The sequence below is a fragment of the Meleagris gallopavo genome, chromosome 1, assembly GCF_905368555.1.
Source record: "Meleagris gallopavo chromosome 1, MGAL_WU_HG_1.1, whole genome shotgun sequence".
NCBI lineage: Eukaryota > Metazoa > Chordata > Aves > Galliformes > Phasianidae > Meleagris > Meleagris gallopavo.
The window spans coordinates 176,327,809-176,349,878 of NC_139404.1; the positions used below are offsets into that span (position 1 = coordinate 176,327,809).

Here is a 22,070-nt window from a genome sequence, read left to right on the forward strand (position 1 = left end):
ATGAGAAGGGCACTGCCTATGGATGTGTAAAAACATTTCCTAAAAGTATGGAATTGGTTGGCTGTGGTGTTTAAAAGCCATCTGCACTGCATCTGAAGAAAGGAATGTCACCAAGCTGACTGTAAGGACTTGAAAAGTTGGCTGACTGATTCCCAAATGGAGAGCACAGCTGGCTGCTGTTGGTGAAATTCCACACAGACTCACGACATTCCTGCCACCCTTTCAGGCTCCGGTTGAAGTCAATGATTGACACCAAGTGCGGGGCTGGGGGCAGAGTACAGAGGAACATGGATCTTTGTGAAATTCAGTGTTGAACCCTCTATATGAGGGTCATAAACACAGTCTGAGCATCCACAATGCCTTTGCCAATGAAGTAAACCTGGGTTTGTGTTTCCTCTGCAAAGTTGAGTCAGTTTCAAAGCAAGCTTTTCCCTAATTCACCCATTTTGTGTTGAAATCAAATTCCAGTTTCTATATTCTCTACTCCTTTGCCATTAAAAACAAGTCTGATGATAGATCCCATAGACATAGTCATGATAAAAAATAAATTAGCTTATTTAAACTGCAGTTAGAACTTAGTTTTTCACCTACCCAGTTACTGAACCTGTCTTTGCCATTAATGTTAATTCTCACTACCATTAAACATGCACATTATATTTACTCACGGGTTGGGTTGTCTATGCTTTGTTGGACTCAGAATGCCTGTTTCTAACTGATTTAGCGTTGGAGACTTGGGAAGAATGATTTCCCAGTATCACTCTGCAAACAAAATAGGCATATTAAAACAAGAACATGTCAGTGATGTTTACCTAAGTCCTTCTTCCTTGCACATTGTTCACTGCATATCATAGTAATTTGGTTCTAGACATTTCCTAGTGAAGGATGTTGCTATCAACAAATTCTTTGAGTATGCTTACACATATATGTTCATAATTATTTCATGTGTGTGTGTTACTTTAGCAGGCAACCAGACATATCTGATGATCTTCCTTTATCTTTCACAAGCTTTCTGAATGAGTTCAAGGTTTTGTTGACTACCACTACTGCATAAAGAAAAGATTCATCCACACACATCACAATTACTTGGTTGCTAGGAGTATTTTTAGCAGCATGATTTGGTAATTTTTCCAAATATAATAATTCAGGAAGACTCACACCTTTGCCCATCTAACAGTGATACAAGAGAACAGGGAGAGGAGAAGGCAATTCATTGCATTTGATGTGAGAGAATGAGAGAGAGCTGCACAGAGCTCCTGCCTCTCTTGCTGTCTCAGGTGGGTGGAAAGAATGTGGAGTCATGGAACTGTGCTCTTTCCCACCATACCTACACAGCACAGCAGACAGCTGCTAAGGCAAGTCAAGAACTGTAAGTTCAAGATGCTGTAATCATCATATGTCCAGCAGACTCACTCACTTTAGTGGAGTCATGAATAAACACACTGACCCTTACTCATGGCAGATTATTATCTCGTGGTCTAGCTGTAAGTGGATTTGCTCGTACAGACATATTGTGTTGCTCTTTTAATGTGCATCTTTCCCTGTGGCAATACCTTGTTCAGTAGGACACAGCTGGGATGAAAGACTTGACGGATCTACAGTCATCCCCAAAAACTTAGAGATCAAATCATGTTCTCACAGAGCTGTTGTATCATGCTACGACCCAACCAAATTCAATTTCCTTCATATTTTCAAGGAACTTGATTTTTAACAGTCTGATTTTCTAAACGCAGAAACAGCCTGAGAAGTTTCCTTACAAGCAGTGGACCAGCTGAATACAGTTACTTTGTGGAAGCAGATGCAATCCATCTCTCCTGTACCTGCTGCTGCTGCTGCTGCTGCTGCTGCTGCTGGGAATTCAAACCAGCAGCTCTGTGCAAATGCATGAAATTCAGAATGTGCAGCTGGCTGGAACCAGGAGGTGAAAAAGTGCAGCTGAATTTCATTCCCAGGTGGATTGGAATGTTAAAGGAAAACAAACAGCTTGATGTAGGAAAATAAATGAAAATATCTGTTTTACCTAGATATAAGAATGTGGATGACAACCAATTCTTATGAAATAACATATTAGCAGAGTAAGCAATTTTTATCTTGACGCTGTTCCTTTAAGCCAGCCTGAATTTTGTTGGGAAAAGGTCTCAAGGCATTGAGCAATCTCTGGTTTGGGCAATCACGTTGCTATGCTTCATCGGTTAAGCACAACAGTAATTCAGAAAATGAAGCCATGCTGCATCTGTCATATCATTTAAAATTTACTTCAGTATAGCAGGTATTTGAAGATTGCAAAATGAACCACATTATCCTGCAATATTCTGCCAACAGTGGAATCTGTTCTGAACCTGATGGGTTTCTTTAGCTTCATTCGGAGGAGCCAGAGATTTCCTCCTTCCCCCATCCCCTGCAATATATTCCAGTCAATGACACTATTGAAATTCCGACAGTAATTTATATACAGTAACTGGCTGCCCTCAGATGAGACACTAAACAATTTCTGTGCAGCAGGCTGCATTTTTTTCTTGTGAAATACCACAGTCTACTTGCCATCACATAACATTCACTCTCTTCTCCTTCACACATAGTTTTTAAGCACTACTGACAGTTTGCAGGAAGGACATTAAAAAAAAAAAAAAAGGATGATAAACAACCTTAAGGAAATATCCTCAGATAGGACCATCCATAGGTAACATTACTCACAAAAATAGTCCCTGTAGCTTAGGAAAAAACTATAAATATATCTCCCATCCTGGAAAGACAGTCAAGCATAATCTCTTTATACTTGCTCTGTTGAAGGCAGTGGGACTGCGCACGTAATTGAAGACAACTATGCATCCTAAGTGTTCACAGACCAACACATCCCTTCACACAGCAAAGCTTTTCCTGCAGAGCAGAGAGCCTCAGCAAGTCAGAGAGTCAGGCGGAGAGCTCCTACTCCAAACTTTGCGATGGAATTTCAAGGATTTTGAAGTTTTATTTCAGCACAGGAGGTTTCTCCCTTGTTAATGATCTAACTGTATTTACATTTGTATAGGGAAGGTTACTTTCTGATGTTTTTGCTCCATATTAGCACTCCCTGATTATCGCTAGCGTCCTGCCACACTGAAGGAGCCTTTCCAGATCCAAACATTGCTCTATTTTGTGGGGATTTGTTCCTAGTTGACAATTGTCTTTGTTACAGATCGTAGAGATATCTAAAATCAGAATACTTCATGAAAAACAGGCTTGGATCCAGGCAGTTCCATCTTAATGAGCTCAAATATGAACTTTGCATCCAAAAAATCCTTTTGCAGCTTGGGCCTGAATTTTTGATCCAGATGTTCATTCCCTGGCTGTCCTCCTCTGGCACTTCATCACCTCCTCCTCTTCGTGCATGAAAAAAAAATACACTAACAATAAGCAAACCCTCCCCCAAAAAATCAGCCCTAGCCCCTAAGAAGACCAAATAGGCACTGATGTCAAGTCTTGTGTGTGTGATTTTATATAGAAATCTAAGGACTGGTAACAGATTTACAGCAAAATGTATGATTGCAACGAGTTTGGGGCACACAGTGAGCGCCGATGGCGGTACCTCAGCCCTGCCTGCAGCTCCCCAAAGCCGGCAGTGCCATTTTCCTCACAGCCTCTTCCTGCCCCCGAAACCCTCGGCCAGCGGATGGGACAACACCGATGCCGCCACAACCGGGACACCGATGCCGCCACAACCGGGACACCGATGCCAGCATCTCTTGGAGACCATTTCAGGGCTTTTTTTTTTTTTTTTTTTAAGAAAGTTGGTACGAATCCGTCAGATTGAAGGAGCGGGGGAGAAGATGGCGAGACGGTGAACAGTTTGTGAGACGGGCGAAGTTTCTGTGAGGTGGGGAAGTGCCACACCGCGCCTGTAAACACAGCGAGGGGCGGAGGACGAGCCGCTCCCGCCGTTCGGCGCGCCCCGCCGCCTCTCCTCAAGCAGCCCCAGCCGCAGCCCCAGCGGCCGTTCCCGCCCTCTGCCCGAGGCCCCTCCCCCCGCTGGTATGTGGCAGGAGGGGCGGCTGAGGGGGGGGGAAGAGAGTGGAATGACGCGGGCGCGCGGTCACGTGACATGCGAGGAATGCTAACAATGTAGCGAATGTCCCGACTGCGCCCCGCACTGCGCCCGGGACGGCCGAGGCGGACGGAGATGGAGAGCGGCCCGCGCCGTCGGGGCCGCCGCCGCAGCGCCGCGTGACGGAGCCGGGAGGGCGCCCCGAGGAGGTGAGGCGGAGAGCGAGGAAGGGCGCGGCGGTGCGGCTCTTTCCCCAGCCCGGTTGCCCCTCGACTTCCACCCCGGACGCTCCGCTTCTCTGAGGGGAAAGTTAGAGCCCGGGGCCCGGGGCGGGCGTCTCGCGTAAGGAAGAGGGGCTCGGGGGCCGTCGCGTCCCGTCACCCCGCCCCCCACATTTCCCCCAGGCCTCGCTGCTCTCCGGACGCCGTCTGACGGTCCGGCGCGGGGTGACCCCTCGGGCTCGGCCCTGGATCCTTCGCGGAGCGCGCTGTCGGGGCTCCTGCTGGCAGCTTTCCACTCGCGGGAGGAGCGGCTCTGGGGGCTTCAGCCCGGGCCCGAGCCTCCCGCGGGGCCGCGCGGAGGTGCCGAGCTCCGTCCGCCTCAGCTCTCTCCGCGGGCGCGCGGCTCGGCCTGAAGGTCACGGCCCGGATCGGCGCCTCGGCCCCGGCCCTGCCCGCCAAGCGCGGCCGCAGCCCCGCCGCGGGACCCGCGCGTTGTGGCAGAGCGCCCCGCGTAACGCCCCGGGACTGCGGCGGTGGCTGCTGGCCGCGTCCCGCAGCGCTGTGCCGGGCCCGCGCCCGTAAGTCGCGCTGGGACCTTAGTGCCGAGTTACCGTGGGACGGTGTTGTTAGGAGAGGGCGGTGATGTTAGGAAAAGCCCTGTTTTAGGTTATTGCCGCTTTTAGCGTGCGTGCGCTTATAAAGGGGAGCCTGGTCTGTAACGCAGTGATATTCTTGGCTCCTCTTCCCCAGGTTAGTGTTAGACCTCCAGCACGAAGTGGCCAGGCTGTTTCCGTGCACTTCCGAGCCAAAAAGCCCAGTGCGATGCCAGCAAACTGCGAGTGAGAAGGCAGCTGTGTCCATTTCTTCAAACTTCAGTCCTTACTTCTGCAGCCGTCAGTAGTTCCTCACCATGCTGGCACGGTTAGAGGCTGGGAAGCAGCTTGCCAGCTCAGGGTTTGGGACTTTGCTCCTGAAGCACAACTGAGCTTTAGTTTCTTGCTGGTGTCCCATCTCACAGAGCCACTGGCATATGCAGCCTGTTGCTGAATGAAGAAACTGGAGTGAGTAGGCAGTGGTGCTGGGATGGCAGACTTCAGCATGTGAATGCAGCGTGGCTGGTTGGATGCTGCCAGGCAGCTATTGGTATTTCTCAGATGAAGAAAAAAAATCTCAGTTACTCAAAAATTGTTCTGACTTAGTGTTGTTAAAAATATTTGAAAGATTATTTCTTCAGAGTAACAGGCAAGCTTCTAATTAACACAGAACATGTAACATTTTGGAAGGAAAAAAAGCCAACAATTAAAGAAACCCAGCACCTTAGAAGTATCTAATAAAAATGGCTTAAAGCTCAAAAATAATTCTGAGAAATCACTTCTCATCACAGCAAAAAGGCTATGGATATATCTATGCTGTAGACAAGGTGAGGTTTTAAGATTCAGAGTTACCTAATGTCCAAATGTACAGTCACAAATCCTTAGACACACTGTTTCTTTTGAGGCATATAATCCTTTTACTTGCATATAGACTTGAAAAAGCAGGCACCTTGTCTCTGTAAATTACCCATAATACTTAATGTCCTGACTTCTTGGCTGTTCTTGAATATCTAGTTTAAAAAAAAAAAACAACAACCTTCTGCAAAATATGAAGCACATCTACAGTTCCAAGTTACTGTTGTTGCTGTTCTCATTTGTACTGTCTGAACAAACAGCATTGCTTTCTAGTTTAGCTGTGCTATGAATGCAAGCTGAAGAAGCTGCCAGCTGGCTTGACCTAGCATTATTAGACTCAAGCCTAGGCTAAAGGTCACAGCAGTTCTTTATGTGAAGCATGTGTGTAAGTGGGAAGGCAGTTCTTTGTGGCAAAAAGGTGGGGAGGGCTGGAGCTCTTCCTGCACATCCCAGGCCTGTGGGTTGGCACAAGGTTTGAAAAGAGGAAGAACAACCCGGATTCCTAAACCCAGCCATATGGTGCCTGCTGCTGTCAGGAAAGGAAGGGCAGTCATAGATCACTTAATTGCTCTGTATCTTTCAAGCGCTAGCAAGTTATGATGTAGTCCTAAGAAGGCTTTGATGCTGTTTTTGCTTCTTACTTTACTAAGGCTGTGTGCTATTTGTTACTAAATTCTAAGTAGTCAAAATTCCATGATGATCCTTCAGTTGGTTTTATCTTTGTTGAGCATAACAAAAGCGTATTTTCTTGCCTAATAGCTGATTTTGCAAAATTACCAAAATTTGAATAGTTCCATTGCTTTCTTTAAAGCAAGTGATGTTGCTAAGTGCCAGTTTGCATGCTTGGACTTATGCCACTTACTCTTATATAAGTTAAAGTTGCAGGAAATCCTTATAGTGCTGAGTCAAGAATTCAAGACCTTTAATATGTTATACGTAATCATTAGATAATTATGCATCCAAATATTAGCAAGAGATTGACATGGGTCAGCACCACCTCTGTGCCCTTCTTTGTGTGCTCTCCAGCAGTTTGATCCTGGAGCTCTCAGCGTAGGTCTGTGCTGCTTTTCAGCTTGGATGGTTCTGGGCTGCTGTTAGGTTGTACAGAAATTTCCCTAGCATGCTTAGTTAAGAGCATAAGATGTAGACAGTACCTAAGGTGATCAGTCTGTGCTCCTGTATTTCAAAGTTCTGAGCTGTTATAAAGGACTCTGGGGTCTGACTTGGCTGTAATTTGCCCTGTGCTCAGTTCTTGGTTTAGAGGAGAGCTTGACTCTTGACAGTAGACCCTGTGCTAATGAGGAGGTGATGATGGGCTTCAAGGGATGTGTCTGGACTCCTGGCCTTCATGTGGCAATCTGTTTGCTTGTCTGTGAGAGGTGGTGGTAAGTGTAAAGAAATGGTTGTTTTGTTGGGAATGCTGCTGCTGTCACAGGAACAGTTATTGCAATGAGTGGAGAAGTGGACTATTTCTGGAGGAGCTTTTTGTGATATTAAAAAAAAAAAAAAAAATACTGCAGGCAGAAGTGAAGCCTTCGTAAAGAGGGGAGGAGGGCAGAGAGAGAAGTTGTGCTCTACTTCTGAGTGACCAACCAATACCAGTGCTTCACCAGCTTCTGTGTTTGCGGCTTCAAAACAGCTGGACAAAATTCTGACCTTCTCAATGAGGCAGCTGGAGCAGCAGGGTAGAGTCACTTTGCAAATGCTGGCACTGGTGGCAGAAGCAAACTTGTGGCATCAGTAGTATGTGATGCTTCTTTTTAATCCTTTTTCTGAAACGCATCTGTATATAATGTCTGGCATGTATAATGACAATGCCACAAAGACTCAGTAAATAAAGAATTTTTATTACCTCTTGATGCTGTAAGGATGTTGCAAGTTGCAGAGTAGCTCAGTTCTACTCCATAGTTGTATAGCTGTCCTCTGCTGCATATCAGAAGAGGGATGTGAAGCTGTATCACAGCTGTATTTCAATCTTATGTGAGCAGCCTTTTGTGCTGTTACTGAGTAGCTCCTTCCCCCTGTCTTTTCCTGTCAGGCAGAGTTAAGGCATGTATCACCCTTTTGATTCCCCCACCCCTGTACCCTTTAAAAATAATAATAATACAAAGAAATAAAACAAAACCCTTCTTCCAATTCCAGGGAGAATTCTTACTTCCAACATTGGCTAGAACATTCATGTGATATGGCAAAATATCTTGTCGCTTTGTTATTGAAATGCTAGAAGTTGCTATGGCTAGAATCATCAATATTTCCATTATAAGTCTTTTTCATAAACTCTTGAAACTGAGCTCAGCTAGTGTAAAACAAACAAAATCTTAAGTGGGGGGGAAAAACGTTTCATGAGCATACTCTTCCCTAATTATGAAACAGGATAGGCTTGTCCAGGATTTGGTTATGCAATGGGATGGGAAACCTGCCACAATTAGGTAGTGTATGAAATTCTCAAGCTTTGTAGTTTCTGAGGTTTTTATTTTCATTTATTTTCAAAACAAAACCTTAAAGAAAAATGCTTTTTTTTTTTTTTTTTGATTATGTTGAGAAAGCCTTTTGAAATCCTATTCTTGAAAACAGATAAAGTGATGATCATCATTAATGGGAATCCAGCTGTGACAGCCTAATAGGCTAAACTGATTCACTTTCACTTGATTAATTGTCATGCTGTCCCTTCGGAGGTGTTTACAGTATGGACTTAATTACACGTGCTTTCTGTTTTCTTTTCTTTCAGACACCATCAGTCTGTGAAATGATGACTCCAAGGATTTTCTGTTGGAGATGTGAAGATTGTGAGCTGAAGTAAAATGCTGGCAGAAACCTCTTGAGGATTTTGCCATTTTTCTTTTTCCCTTTGAAGGATTTGTGTTTACAAGAAATTGATACCATTAAGCGACACTTCTTAGAAATAAAATAACTAAAAAAAACCTCCCCAAGAATAAAGCTGTATTTATGCTCAGAGAAAACTGGATTAACAATGAGGCCAAAGACTTTTCCTGCTACGACATATTCTGGAAACAGCAGACAAAGGTTACAAGAGATTCGAGAAGGTTTAAAGCAGCCATCCAAATCTTCAGGTCAGGGACTGCCGGTTGGACCAGGCAGTGAAACTTCTCTGGACCCTAAGATTTTAGTAGGGAAGGATGCTACAAGGCAGCAGCAGATGAGACAAACAGCGAAGTTTGGACCTTATCAGAAAGCTCTGCGGGAAATTAGGTATTCTTTGCTACCTTTTGCTAACGAGTCAAGCAATACAGCAACTGTTGAAGTGAATAGGCAGATGCTCCAGGAGCTGGTGAATGCAGGTTGTGATCAGGTACGTATGAGTTTGAAGAAAGGGGAGTTGTCACTGTGGTCAAAATAAATTTATGCTTGGTCTTAAGGTAACAATTTTGATGGTGGTTATCAAGTTTGCTGGTTGAAAAAAATGCACCAAGTCTTTTGGCAGTCGTGTAGCTGAGCAGATGAACTTGCTGTTGAGAGGCATATCTAGTGTGGGGTTAATTCATCTTGTGAAGATGGTTGTGGTGACCTGTAGGACTTCTGTAATTTCTTAATTTGATGTATAAGGCTTAACAGGGTAGCATGGTTGTTTTTTTTCTTCTCAATACTGTAGCAAATTTTAACAGTGAATATAAGGGTGGAATTCTAATATAGCAAATGGAAGAAATGACGTATGTGGTCTTCTTTGAAGAAGCTCACTTGCTGTTTGCAAGGAGCAAGTGTAATTGGCTGCGTGCCTTTTCCTTACCTTCTTTGCTTCCACCAAGGGAGGGTAGCCTTCTCTCAGATAAGGAATTCAGCACAGAGATGCTTGTTTTTGTCATCCTGAGATGGGTGTTAGAATACCAGATCTGCTCTGAAAGTAGCACCTCCTATTTTGTTATCTTGGTCCACAACATCAAAGGCAGATGTTGGTGGGATGGCAGTAGTAGAGGTTGAACCTTCCAACCAATATTCCATTGCATTTTGTTGCTGTGCAACAGATGGCAGCAGAGGGGCAGTCTGACACAATGGTGTCTGACACGGAAGTGCATATGAAGCAAAGGTGTGTCACTGAATTCCTCCATGTGGGGAAAAAATGGCACTTGTTGACATTTATTGGAGCTTGTTGAATGTTCACAGAGACCAAACAGTGGCTATGAGCACAGTGAGGCAGCGGGTGGAGCGTTTCCACGGTGGCAACAATGGGTCACCTCCACTGTTGCATGTTGTTATGAGCATGACATGCTCTTGTTCATCACTGGTAAAAATGCATAACTAATGGTGGTGACTGTTGAAAGAGAGAGCAAATTCTCAGCTACAAAACATTATCAAATAGTGTTATTGTGCTCTTTGTATCTGTTGTAGTTTCCACGGAAATGAATAGGAGAAGTTGCTTTCAGAGCAACCTCTGTATGCTCTCAATTAAGACCATTCACATGGAGCTGATCATGGCCTCTTCATGCTTAGCTGCACGTACCTTGGATGTGCTTTGAGTTTTGGTACTGACTTTCACCTCTACCCAAGAATAGCTCAAAATGTCTCTCTTGAGAGAAGAGCATGCTGTTCCTGGTTCAGGTTCTCATTGCTGAAGGAAAAAACTTTTCCCATGTGACTAAATGACAGTTGTTTGTCAGGCTGAAACAGTTCATAGTCCTTGAAGTAAACTATGTTTAAAACTAACACACTATTTTTGGTATTTCCTTGATTTCAGAATTTAACCTCTGTTCATTCATGGCAGAAACGTAATTGGTTGGCTCTCCTAGGCCGTATCCCAAGTCTGTGTAACAAGGCAGTCTGCACTTCTTTGGAGCTATATAGGCACTGATCAGTGCTGTTCCTATTCCATAGAGTTTATGCTGTGCGAGATTAATCAGAGGTTGCAGAGCAGAGTGAGAAGTGCTGCACTACAACTGAACCACTTTCTATTTCAGTGAAACAAGATGCTGTAGTGAACAATAATTCAGCTTGTGGAACTGGAGTTCTTGCTGTCACGTTAAGCATGCCATGAAAACGGTGTTTTTTAGAATTCTACTCTCCAAATTTCCCGAGCTGTTCAGGATGAGAACACTCCCTGAGCCAAGGTTAAATGAGCACAGCTGGATTCTGGATTGGAAATGTGCATTTGGTAGGTTACATGGACAAATCATTCACACACAGAACAAGCTTGTTGAAATCTTGGAAAGCGTTTTGAGCGCACTGCAGCACACAAATGTGAAGCAATGTATAAAACAGAAATACCCGAGCACCTGTTAAAATGTCTTGGCATTAAGCATAGTGTAATGCACTATACGTGCAATATTTTTAGCTGTTTTTCCCTTAAATGTTGATACAGTGGTTTTACTTACTACAGAACACAGAAAATGAACACTGTTCTGATGCAGAGATTGTTTGCTACCTTCTTAACTTGGTTCTGCATTTTTCTGTTTTTCCTTACTGGCTGTGATTGTTCCATCTTAGCATTTAGCTTTCTTCCCCAGCTGTGACTTGTTACATGGGAATGGATTTAGGGGGCAATCCCTTTGGTGTGTTTTGAGTTCAAAACTTAAGCGTAAGCAGGATCACATTTGGCTAGAGACCAAGCAGGGATTCCAAAACTGGATTCTGGTGTCTGAAAGCGCTGTATTTCCTGATGTGGATCCAGGCCATATGAAGTGTGGCCCTCTCAGAGCTTTGTGAATGAATGGAGCTTCTTGAGTTGGTGTGTGAATGGTATCTGGCCCTGCAGAGTGGTGTAGGGTGACGTTACTACATCTAGATTCTTCCTTTTCTCCTGGTGCCTGTGTTGTTTTGAATTAACAATTGAACTGTTTCAGAGCGTAATGTGAAGTAATTTCATCAGCCATTCCAAGCTCCCTTGCTTGTGAATCAAAACTTGGAAATCTCCAGCATGGGGCCATCTACTGTAGTCCAGTGGGCAGCTAATGGATCTCCAGCTGAACAGAGTAAAATCAGCTTCAGTTTCTTTGGAGATGGTTTTATGTACATCTGGACCCAGTGCCAGTGTGAGGCTGGTAAGTGGGCTTTGCTGCCTTCTTTCCCCTCTGATCTGGGCTCTTTTTGTATATATATATTTTTTTTCCCACTGCAAACTTTCTCAAATGCCAGAAAGAAGTATGTGAGAGTGGAAGGACTTCAACCCATGGATGGCCTACTTTAGCCTTTCCTTCCAGCAAGCCTCAGAGTATAAGATCTTATCCTTCCTGCCCTGCAGATCCTGTTTTGCAGACTACTAATCAGATGTTTAGTGGTTGCAAGCATCTGAAGTTGATGATTAGGTAGATTAGGAAGCTCTAATCATGGGTGTTCTAGGAAGGTAAGAGACTATAACATTCAGTTATATGACTCTAACATTAAATTTGATCACATTAAATGTGAGCTCCGTTTTCCAATGGATACTGTTTGGTTTTGTAGATGGTGTTTTGGGCAGTAATCCTGGCTGCAGTGATGATCCATTCTGATGGACACTGTGCCAGGATCAGCATTCTTCCATTTATTTATTGGGACATTCTAAGGATTTCTGGAAGGATGGAGGGGAGTGGTGACAAGGAATGAGGAGTTACATTTTTAACAATGGGAAATTTGGTAAGGAAGGGTGTAGAGAGAGAGGTAGAATTAAGATCAGTTTAAAATTGGCTTAATTAGAGAAAAAGGAAACATCAATCTTTTATTCCTTTCCTCTTGCTGTGTGAAAGACTCAGGCAGACAGGAAATTGGTTATAGGCTAAGTGGTAGACTTAACAAGTACACAATGTGGTGAAATTCAGGGTAAATACGAAACTTGTGTCTTTCAGTTACAGTCATTCTAGGTGTTACATGTGCAGACATCCTCATAATCATTTGGGAAATTGTGTGTATCCTTCTGAACAGCCTATGTTCCTTCACAAAGGTTTGTTTTCAGCTGTTTGTATTGCTTGTGGTTTCATGGTGATGTTGGGCTCCAGAAATCTTATGGAGAGTTTGCTATTGACATGGCAGGATTACACTTCTATAGATAGATATCTTTTTATATGTATATATATATATATATCCAGACAATTAATCATAGTTCTTCTGAAACACATGGAGTAACTTGTCTGTTTTTGGTGAAGTCATCTCTTCAGCAGTAATTATCTGGTGAGTACTGATCATTTTTTATTAGAACAGCCCAAATTGTTTTGAGACTTGTAGAACATAACTGCAGAAGGCCTGACTTTACTTGTTGCAAAATTTTGAAGCCAGAAGGGCTGGTAATACACTGTTATTTCCTAAATACAACTTCTTAGGCTTGACAGTGTAACGTGCAGTTGCTGCAAGGGCACGAGGGCACAGAGTGTTGCTCCTGCGGGCTGATAAACTGCTGGAATCACCTGGGGCAACTGGACAGCGCTCGGGCGCGGTGCTAAATGCAGCTGCTGTTGTGCACTGAGTTCTTCTAATGAATAGATGCAATTGAGCATATGATCAGTGACATTCCACCAACCTGAATGGGCTGTACTGTACTTACTGTACTTCTTCCGAACATAAACAGCCACTGACATTGTAGTTTAGAGTGGGCTGCGGCAGTTCGGGATGAACTGAGGAATGTTATGCATTTGTCAGTTCTTCTCCTCAAGCAGACCCTTTCTCTTTGAGCCATGATGGACTTTGAGTGAAGAGTTCTAGTCAGCTTGAATGGGCAGCTATTTTTAACAGGATGTTTTAGGATTTTTCAGAGGCTGCATATGTCTGGGAACGTGCAGTACGTACTGCAGCCTGAACAACCGTCCTTATGCTTCACTTCTTCCAGAGGCTTTTAATAAATATCTCTGTAATAAAGCACCCCACCTGCGCTAATATCTGAACATTCAGAAAGGGAAGATCTGTGCTTTGGGCGCTAATTACAGTGTATCTCATGGAACTGGAGTGATGTTTGTGGATACTGTAATGAGTACAAGAATATCAAGCTGACCATCTTATCACTTACATTACACTGAGTTCTTGAAATTCAGGTTGTAGAAGTATGTGGGTTCGTTATTTTTTCTTCTTGCATTGCAGGATTATCTTGATCTTTTCATCATGGATTACATCCTTTTTATTATTATGTATGTAGAACCAGTGTTCCGTGTCATAATTGCATGTAATCCTTGTCTTTTTGTTTTGGTAACATGTTACAGACAATGTGTAGCTGGAGTTTTGCTTCTAGTAAAATATCTTTTGCAGTCTATTTGCTGAAGAGGTGAAGCCTAGGAAGGCAGCTTGCCTTCGTGGTGAAGATCAGTGAATTTTATAATACCCCTGAGCAAATGGAGGAATTAATTTCATGACATTTGTCAATCCTGTGACTGAAGTCTTCCACTTTGATAAACTTTAACTATGTTGAGGGTTCTGCTGTCCAGGATAAGCATCCTAGTCGTGTTCTGAGTGTAGGTCTTTTTAATGAAAAAAGACTGAAGAATAAGCTATCAGAAGATTGCCTGGATTATTTGTCAAATATATCAACTGAGTCATCACAGGCTCTTTTGCAGGTCAGGAAGGAATAAGTATTTGTGAGTTACTGGGAAGGAAAAAAAAAAAAAAAGGGGGCCTTCTAATGAGGGCACTCACTGCTGAATGTGGGGGGGGAATTTTATTTTAGCAACTGATGTAGATTTCATAATTCAGGCCAACAGTCTCCTGTGTTTTCTTTTACTACCTAATTTGAAGGTAGGTTGTTCACTCTGTCGTCTCTGCTGGCTATTTCAGGAGCTTGTTTCATAACCTTTTGCTGTTGTTTTTTTTATTTGTAACCTCTCTTCTGCTTTGACCTTTTCCATATTTCTGAGAGATTTCCAATGTCTTCCAGGGTTCATCCACCAAAGCTTGTAAGGGAGTGTGGTTTTTGTACCCACATACCTGAGGTTGGCCCCTTAAGTCATTTCAGGTTTTAGCAGCTTCAGAAAACAAGTGAGTCCCAGCTTTGCAGGGGCTGAAAGCAAGAGGTGAGGGCTGTTCTTGAGCTGATACTCGCTGACTCCTCTCTCTTCTATCCCTGTTCTCTTGTGTCCAACCTTCCTATCAGTTGCTGTCGCTTCAAATGACAGTGCCTTAGTGAATATACTTAAATCCTCGAGGTGTCATTTTGCATTTCCTGAGGTGTATTTGGGAAAGTATTCTGTGGATTTCTTCTGTCCGAGTGTAGCTGGTCCTGCTGAAGGATGACAAATGATTCTGCCTTCCCTTCCCTTTTCACCTTGGAAGAAATACTGTAGTGGTGGCAGATGATTTGATGTGCTCCTTCTCATGATAAGGTGTGTTTTCTTGGCATGGCAGCTGCACCCTGTTTCAGCATAGAGGAAGACTGCAGCACATCTTGAATTCTGCCTGTTATTCTTGTTGGTCTGCTTTCTTAGGCAAATTACACAGAATGTACTGGGACATCCTACTAGAATTATTTGAAATGGCAACAGGAATCAGATGCCAAATTTCAACTGCAGATCCATATCAATCTCAAATTATGTTAAACTGATGCTCCCTATTCTTGTCAGGAAATCATTCTTGGAGTTAATGTAACAATCTGAAATCATAAATTGCTGTAGCTTACAAGCTACAGGATTAACTCACAGTTGATAGTTGTATTTATTGTAATTTAATTGCTAGGAAAAGGTCAAGCTATTAATCTTTGAGGCCATTTCCTTTTTTATTAAAATCAGTAAAAATTCTGCATAAGCATTAATTTCAGTCTCTGTACGGAAAAGCTTTTGTAACCAAAAGTAAAGGTTGCCAGTTGCACAGCAGGAAGTTGCTATCACAATAGTATTAGGGTGTAACTATTCTTTTCACATTTGTGTTACTCTCTAAATCTTGGCTGTTGTTTGCAGTGTGTATCTGAGGGTGATGTGTGCTGTGGTTTTACTCTGAGCCTGGAAATTAGCATCTTTGCATGTGTATGTGGGGTTTTTTTTTTCCAAAAAATAGTTTAAAAAAAAAAAAAGGAGGAAAACCTTGAAATTTGGAGAGAAATGTCAGTAGGAGAGCTTCATGCAGAGGCTTTTTGTGTGCTGCTGTCCTTAAATTAGAGGTAACATAAGATGTTCATTTGAAACATTTTTAATTCAACCTCTACTCATTCAATTCCATTATTTTTTTGTTAGACACTAAACTAAATAAAAATGTATTTTAAAGCTGCTAATGGAACTCACTGGAAAGTAGATAAAAGTCCCTGGTTGCTTCTCATGTGGTATACAGGTATGTGCCACTTACATGGAGTAGTTTTTCTAGAGTATGGATAAATATACGTAGATGAGCTTAGAATAGTAAGCTGTTTTCTTCCTCCCCCACCCCCCCTTTATTTTTTTTCTGTTGTATTCACTGGAAAAAAAATATTTTGAAGCTACTTTGAAGTTACTTGATCAGCAGAACTGAAACTTAAATAACTTGGAATGGGGGAGAGAATAGGACAGGGAAATTTTCATCTATATCTTCTGTGGAAATACTGGCATTGCCATGTATGTAAGCATACAGTAACTTAAATTATAAGGGTGTAGCCAGGCATTTGATTACATAATCAATATGCTAAAAGAATCAAAGCTACTTTTATTGTATTTTATTTATAAAATATAACTGCCAGATCTCGCTGTATTTGCCCAAGGGCAGAATGAAGGTACTGTGACTCTGTGCTTCCTGAAGACGTGGGTACTGCAACTGTATGTCGTGAAATACTTGGGTGCTGGCTCAGTTCTGAGGAGGCCACTGCTGGAAGGGCAAACAGTGACCAGCACAGCTGTGCCTGGGAAGTGGGAACAGGAAATCGCCCTGCTATTGCTCTGCAGTGACTGTGCTGTGTGACAATGCAGCAGTGCTGTTGGATCCCTGGGTACTGTCACCTCCAGTAGGCCGCAGTGTGGCACTCCCTCCATCACAGTGCCCTGAACATCCCGAGTGCCCTTTGTTCTTGGATGTTGTCTCTCTGTGACTTGCCAACACATCTACGGAATCATAGAATCACCAAGGTTGGAAAAGACATCTAAGATCATCCAGTCCAACCATCCGCTTGTTATCAGTATTTCCCACTAAACCATGTCCCTCAGTACAAAATTAAATGTTTCTTCAGGAATTGTGACTCTACCACCTCCATGGGCAGCCCATTCCAGTGCCTAACTGCTCTTTCAGAGTTGTTTTTCTTGACATCCAACCTGAACCTCCCCTGGTGCAACTTGAGGGCTGTTCCTTCTCGTCCTATTGCTGTTACTGGGGAAGAGAGGCCAACTCCCACCTCACCACAACCTCCTTTCAGGCAATTGTAGAGAGTGATAATGTCCCCCTAAGCCTCCTCCAGACTGAAAATCCCAGCTTCCTCAGCTGTTCCTCGTAAGACTTGCTCTCCAGACCTCTCACAGCTTTGTTGCCCTTCTCTGGACAAGTTCTGTGGCCTCAGTGTCTTTCTTGAAATGAGGGGCCCAAAACTGGACACAGTACTCAAGGTGCAGCCTCACCAGAGCTGAGTACAGAGGGATGATCCCCTCCCTGCTCCTGCTGGCTGCACTGTTGCTGACTATTGCAAGTCGGGATGCCATTGGCCCTCTTGACCACCTGGGCACACTGCTGGCTCATGTTCAGCTGAGCATTGACCAGCACCCCCTAACACAGTAAAGAGAGTGATGAAAGAGACCTTCCATCTGAGCCTTCTTGGTGATCACAGAATCATAGGGGTTGGAAGGGACCTCCAGAGATCATCAAGTCCAACCCCCAGGTTCCCTACACCAGGTCGCACAGGTAGGCGTCCAGGCGAGACTTGAATATCTCCAGAGAAGGAGACTCCACAACCCCCCTGGGCAGCCTGTTCCAGTGCTCCGTCACCCTCACCATAAAGAAGTTCTTAGGCACATTCGTGCGAAACTTCCTATGCTGCAGCTTATGTCCGTTTCCCCTCGTCCTGTCTCCACGTACCACTGAAAAGAGACTGGTCTCACCGCTATGGCCGCTACACCTCAGATATTTATAAACCTGGATCAGGTCCCCTCTCAGTCTTCTTTTCTCAAGGCTAAACAGACCAGTTCACTTAGCCTTTCTTCACAGGGGAGATGCTCCAGGCCCTTCACCATCTTTGTGGCCCTCCGCTGGACTCTTCCCAAGAGATCCCTGTCTTTTTTGTACTGGGGAGCCCAGAACTGGACACAGTACTCCAGATGAGGCCTTACCAGGGCAGAGTAGAGGGGGAAGATCACCTCCCTTGACCTGCTGGCCACGCTCTTCTTAATGCACCCCAGAATGCCATTGGCCTTTTTGGCCACGAGGGCACACTGCTGGCTCATGGCCAACCTGTCATCCACCAGGACGCCCAGGTCCCTCTCTGCAGAGCTCCTCTCCAGCAGCTCATCCCCCAGCCTGTATTGGTGCATGCAATTCTTCCTCCCTAGGTGTAAGACCCTACACTTGCTTTTGTTGAAAACCTCATCCGGTTTCTTACTGCCCAGCTCTCCAGCCTGTCCAGGTCTCGCTGAATGGCAGCACAGCCTTCAGGCATGTCAGCCAATCCTCCCAACTTCGTATCATCAGCAAACTTGCTGAGGGTGGCCACTGTCCCTCATCAAGGTCATTGATGAAGATGTTGAACAAGCACAGATCGCTGGAGGACACCACTGGTTACAGGTCTCCAGCCAGACTCTGCACCGCCAACGATGTCCCTCTGCGCTCTGCCAGTCAGCCAGTTCTCAACCCACCTCACTGTCCACTCGTCTATGCCACACTTCCTCAGCTTTGTTATAAGGATGTCGTGGGAGACAGTATCAAATGCCTTGCTGAAATCAAGGTAGATTACATCCACTGCTCTCCCCCCATCCACCCAGCATGTGACAACATCATAGAAGGCTACCAGGTTGGTCAAGCATGACCTCCCCCTGGTGAACCATGTTGACTACTCCTGATAACCTCCTTTTCTTCCAGTGATGGCAGCTGTTGTTTTTCATACTTAGTGGATATGTCCATTATGTATGTTCTCTGCTTGTCTGCTGTTGAAAACCAAAATACTATTACTGCTGGAGTATTTTTGACTTGCCATTGCTTGGTGGCTAGTGTGCCTTCCCTAATGTTGAGTGTTTTTGCTGAGGTGGATCTTTTGACTCAGTCTTGATGGGGTCACTCAGCTATAGCACAGAATGATCTGGTGATCTTACCTTGCTATCTGGACTGTCACTGGCAGCTTACAAATTGATATGTAAAAATCAGGTTGTACCCAGGAGATGTGTGTGTTCATGTGCGTGTGATGACTGCAGTGTTTGCATGGTACCAGCTGTTAGCAAAGAACTTAATCCATAGGATTTGTTACTGTTCTGAATGTTTCTTTTTCAACCTAAGTAAACAAGGTACTGATGTTTGAGGCTGCATTCTACTTCCCTGCAGTGCAAGAGATGGACTTCCCTGATTAGAAATTTGTGTCCTTCATTTTAACTGAAGTCGAGCAATTAAAAATATTTCCCTGGGAGGGAAAGGAAGAAGAGAAGAGAAGAGGATATGGAAATAGTTTTTAGAGAATTATTTCTAGGTCAGTTCATTTTCTGAAGGCCAAGAACACCATGTACCAGTAACTTTCTGAATCAGGTAACAGCTGTGGCAGGACAGCCTTTGAAAATAACTGCTCTGTGCAGCTGTACCTTCAATTGTTCTTGGTATATATGTGCATATCAGAAGCTGTTACTGCAACACATGCCATCTTCTGCACAGTTAGAAAAAAATAATCCAACATCAATGCAAAAAAAAAAAGTTGAGGTTTAAATGTAAGTTGAATAACTGAACATTTTGTGATTGTTTTCCATATCCTTCATTCCTCTAATGCATGACTTGTAAGTAATTTGATGAGAAGTGTACAAAGATGCAGTGTATTAATCTTTACATAGAGAAAGTGATAGAATGTTAACGGTGCTAGGTGGTAATACACAAAAGTTCCTGTCCTGCAAATGTATTGACTTTAGTAGGATAGCTAACTAGCAGCGTGAAACTACTGCTGCGTGTTTATATGGCTAGGTTTGACTTGTCATCCCCTATTTATGAATCTGTTGGATGTGTGTTATTTCAAAGGAAAATCTAGGCAAGAGCTCAGAGATCATCGTTGTTGCTGCTCTGGAGCATCCTTCTCTTCATTTTTGTTCTTCCACTGCATTTAAAAGTAAATATCTTCAAGGCTCTTCTCTTTGCCACCTTCTGGTATTGAAGTGGTTGTTCTGTTGCATTGTTTTCTGCTCAACTGCTTTGAATAACTAGTACTCAAGATCTCCCTCATTATTTTCTCCACATAACTCTGAATATGACAAATTAATTACATAAATACTTGCAAAGTATTAGGAAATAATTTTTCTATAGACTTCCGCCTTGTTTTTTTATGTTTAATGTGACATCTTAAGGAATTGTAGTTGCAAGTGGACTTGGACATTACATCCCATATATTTTCATTGCTTCATTGTCTTCTGTTTAGTGTCAGGATGCTGTGGTCTGTCCTTAAACTAGGCACCTGTCCTACCTCAGCTTTCCTTCTAGCCAGACTTACTCTGTTCATTCTGTGTTCCTGCCAGATGTCAGCCTAATAAAGGTGCATAATCTATTTCAATTAATGAACTGCAACCTTGGAACTATTAATACATGCAGAATATCTTGGTTTATGGAAACAAATATGCCTGTCCCAATTAAAACATTTTTAAATCAAGACAAATCCAGTCTGAGCTGTTCTATTCCAAATAATTGCTAAGCGGTGTCTGTTCCACCTTGATGAAACCTAGTTTTTGATTGTCCAACTAATTTTCTTCAACCGTGCCCTCAACAGCTCTGCTGACTGCCTGTGTCATGCCCAGATGTGAGAGCAGGCAGCTGTCTGTGTGCTGCAGCAACCTGCAAGTCTTCTCTTTGAAGAGCTCCAGCACTTGCTATGCTATAAACTCATTTTCATCTCCTTCCTGTGGTCCTTTGTGCACCTTGGCGCGCACAACTATTCAGATCGTTTTATTCTATTCCCTAATGCTAGCACTGAGTTCATTGAACGCTTTCTTGAAGATCTGTTTTGAAGAACCTGTGAAACATGCATGGCATTGCAGGCATGGAGATGGTGGGGAGGTGATGTTGGTGCGATGCTCTGCTGCACAGATCAGAGACCTGGAGGCCAGAGGATGTGTATAAGTGGACAAAACTTATTGGTTTGTTCCAGGGCACGTGTGAGTCAGTTCCCCATACTGCAAAAGTATGTCTGTAATGCCAGCAAATTCAAAAGCAAGCCACAAGAATTTTCTTTTGCACTGGTTTTTACCCCCTTCACCCCCATCTCTGCTTACTGAGAAGTGAGCCTTCAGGGGTTTTTAACCACATGAAAGTAGCCTAGAAAAGGTATTTTTCGGAACGTCTTCAGTGCTGTAAAGCCTGTAACGGATCAGTTCTCCAGGAACTTTCCTGAGATACGTAAGTGTTAGAAACTGCTGGAAGTTGAGAACTGCTACAGCAGACCCTGCTCCGTGCTGCCAGCAGGCCCAGGTGCTGAGGGCAGGCAGTCACCTCCTGAGCCGGGGCCGTATCCCTGCAGGAAGCAGAGGAGAGCATGAGCTGGAGCACGTCTGCGCCAGGCTGTGGTGCTGGGAGTAGTGCTGCCTTCTGCCAGATTCCAGGGAGGGTCAGAACGTCCTGCTGCCTGTTAGCATCTCTAGGATTGCTGTTTTGCGCAACGAGCTGTGCTTTGTGTTTGACAGTATTCCTCAGTTTTCATAAGGAGACATTTTCATTCTTCTTCCTTGTGGAGAGGAGTGCATGTGCTCTCTTCCTCTCTCTCTCAGCCTTGGAATGGGCCCATTGCTCTGCACCACACGAAGCCCTGAGTCAGACTAGCAAGGGGCCATCATCCCCTTGGCACGCAAGTTTTGGAGCCCACCAGTTTGGGGAAAATCTCACCCCCGAGATTCTGCTTTATTTTGCCACTTTCATGTAGGATTGCAGTATCTGGTCCAAGAAGAGGCATCATAGAACTTATTTTTAATTTCCCTTATTTTTCTTACTTTTTTTTTTTTTTTTAACCAAACACTGAGACTATGGCAGCTAATGGATAAAGGAGCTATTACTGCTGAGGAAATTCAAATGGTTGGGAATGTGCTGGCTGGCAACAGTGAGGGCGCAGGGGAAGCACAGTAAGGCTGATGCTCTTGCTGAAGGGCAGGCAGGGACTGGGTGCCTGAGCAGCGTGCAATGTCTGATGTTGACTTTGGGAGGAGGGCAGCTGGGCCACAGGGCTGAAGCTTCTAGCAACAAGAGACATTTTCCCCCACGTGCCCAGCTTGCTGACTCTAAAGGTTCCATGTTGCTCCATGTTTCCCTCTGCTTTGTGGTTTTTATGTACTCACTGTGTAAAATCAGGGTTAACCACTCATCTGCCCTTGTGTTCTGCTCACAAGGCTGAACTGCTTTTTGGTGGTGTAGATAACTCCCTCCTCTATTCCAAAT

The 22,070-nt window shown here is 43.9% G+C and overlaps 1 protein-coding gene across 2 annotated transcripts in view; it reads left to right on the forward strand.

Moving 5' to 3' along the window:
* Nucleotides 1-4,033: 4,033 nt before the first annotated feature.
* Nucleotides 4,034-22,070, forward strand: part of LATS2 (large tumor suppressor kinase 2) — a 49,799-nt gene continuing 31,762 nt past the window's right edge. The window contains exons 1-2 of one of the 2 annotated variants that reach the window (XM_085216191.1): nucleotides 4,034-4,227; nucleotides 8,416-8,997. In XM_085216191.1, coding sequence (XP_085072317.1) covers nucleotides 8,659-8,997 — 339 coding nt within the window. In that variant the 5' untranslated portion in view covers nucleotides 4,034-4,227; nucleotides 8,416-8,658. Of the gene's footprint in view, nucleotides 4,228-8,415; nucleotides 8,998-11,572; nucleotides 11,678-22,070 lie in introns of those variants that run through there. The other variant, XM_031552078.2, reaches the window with a different exon arrangement.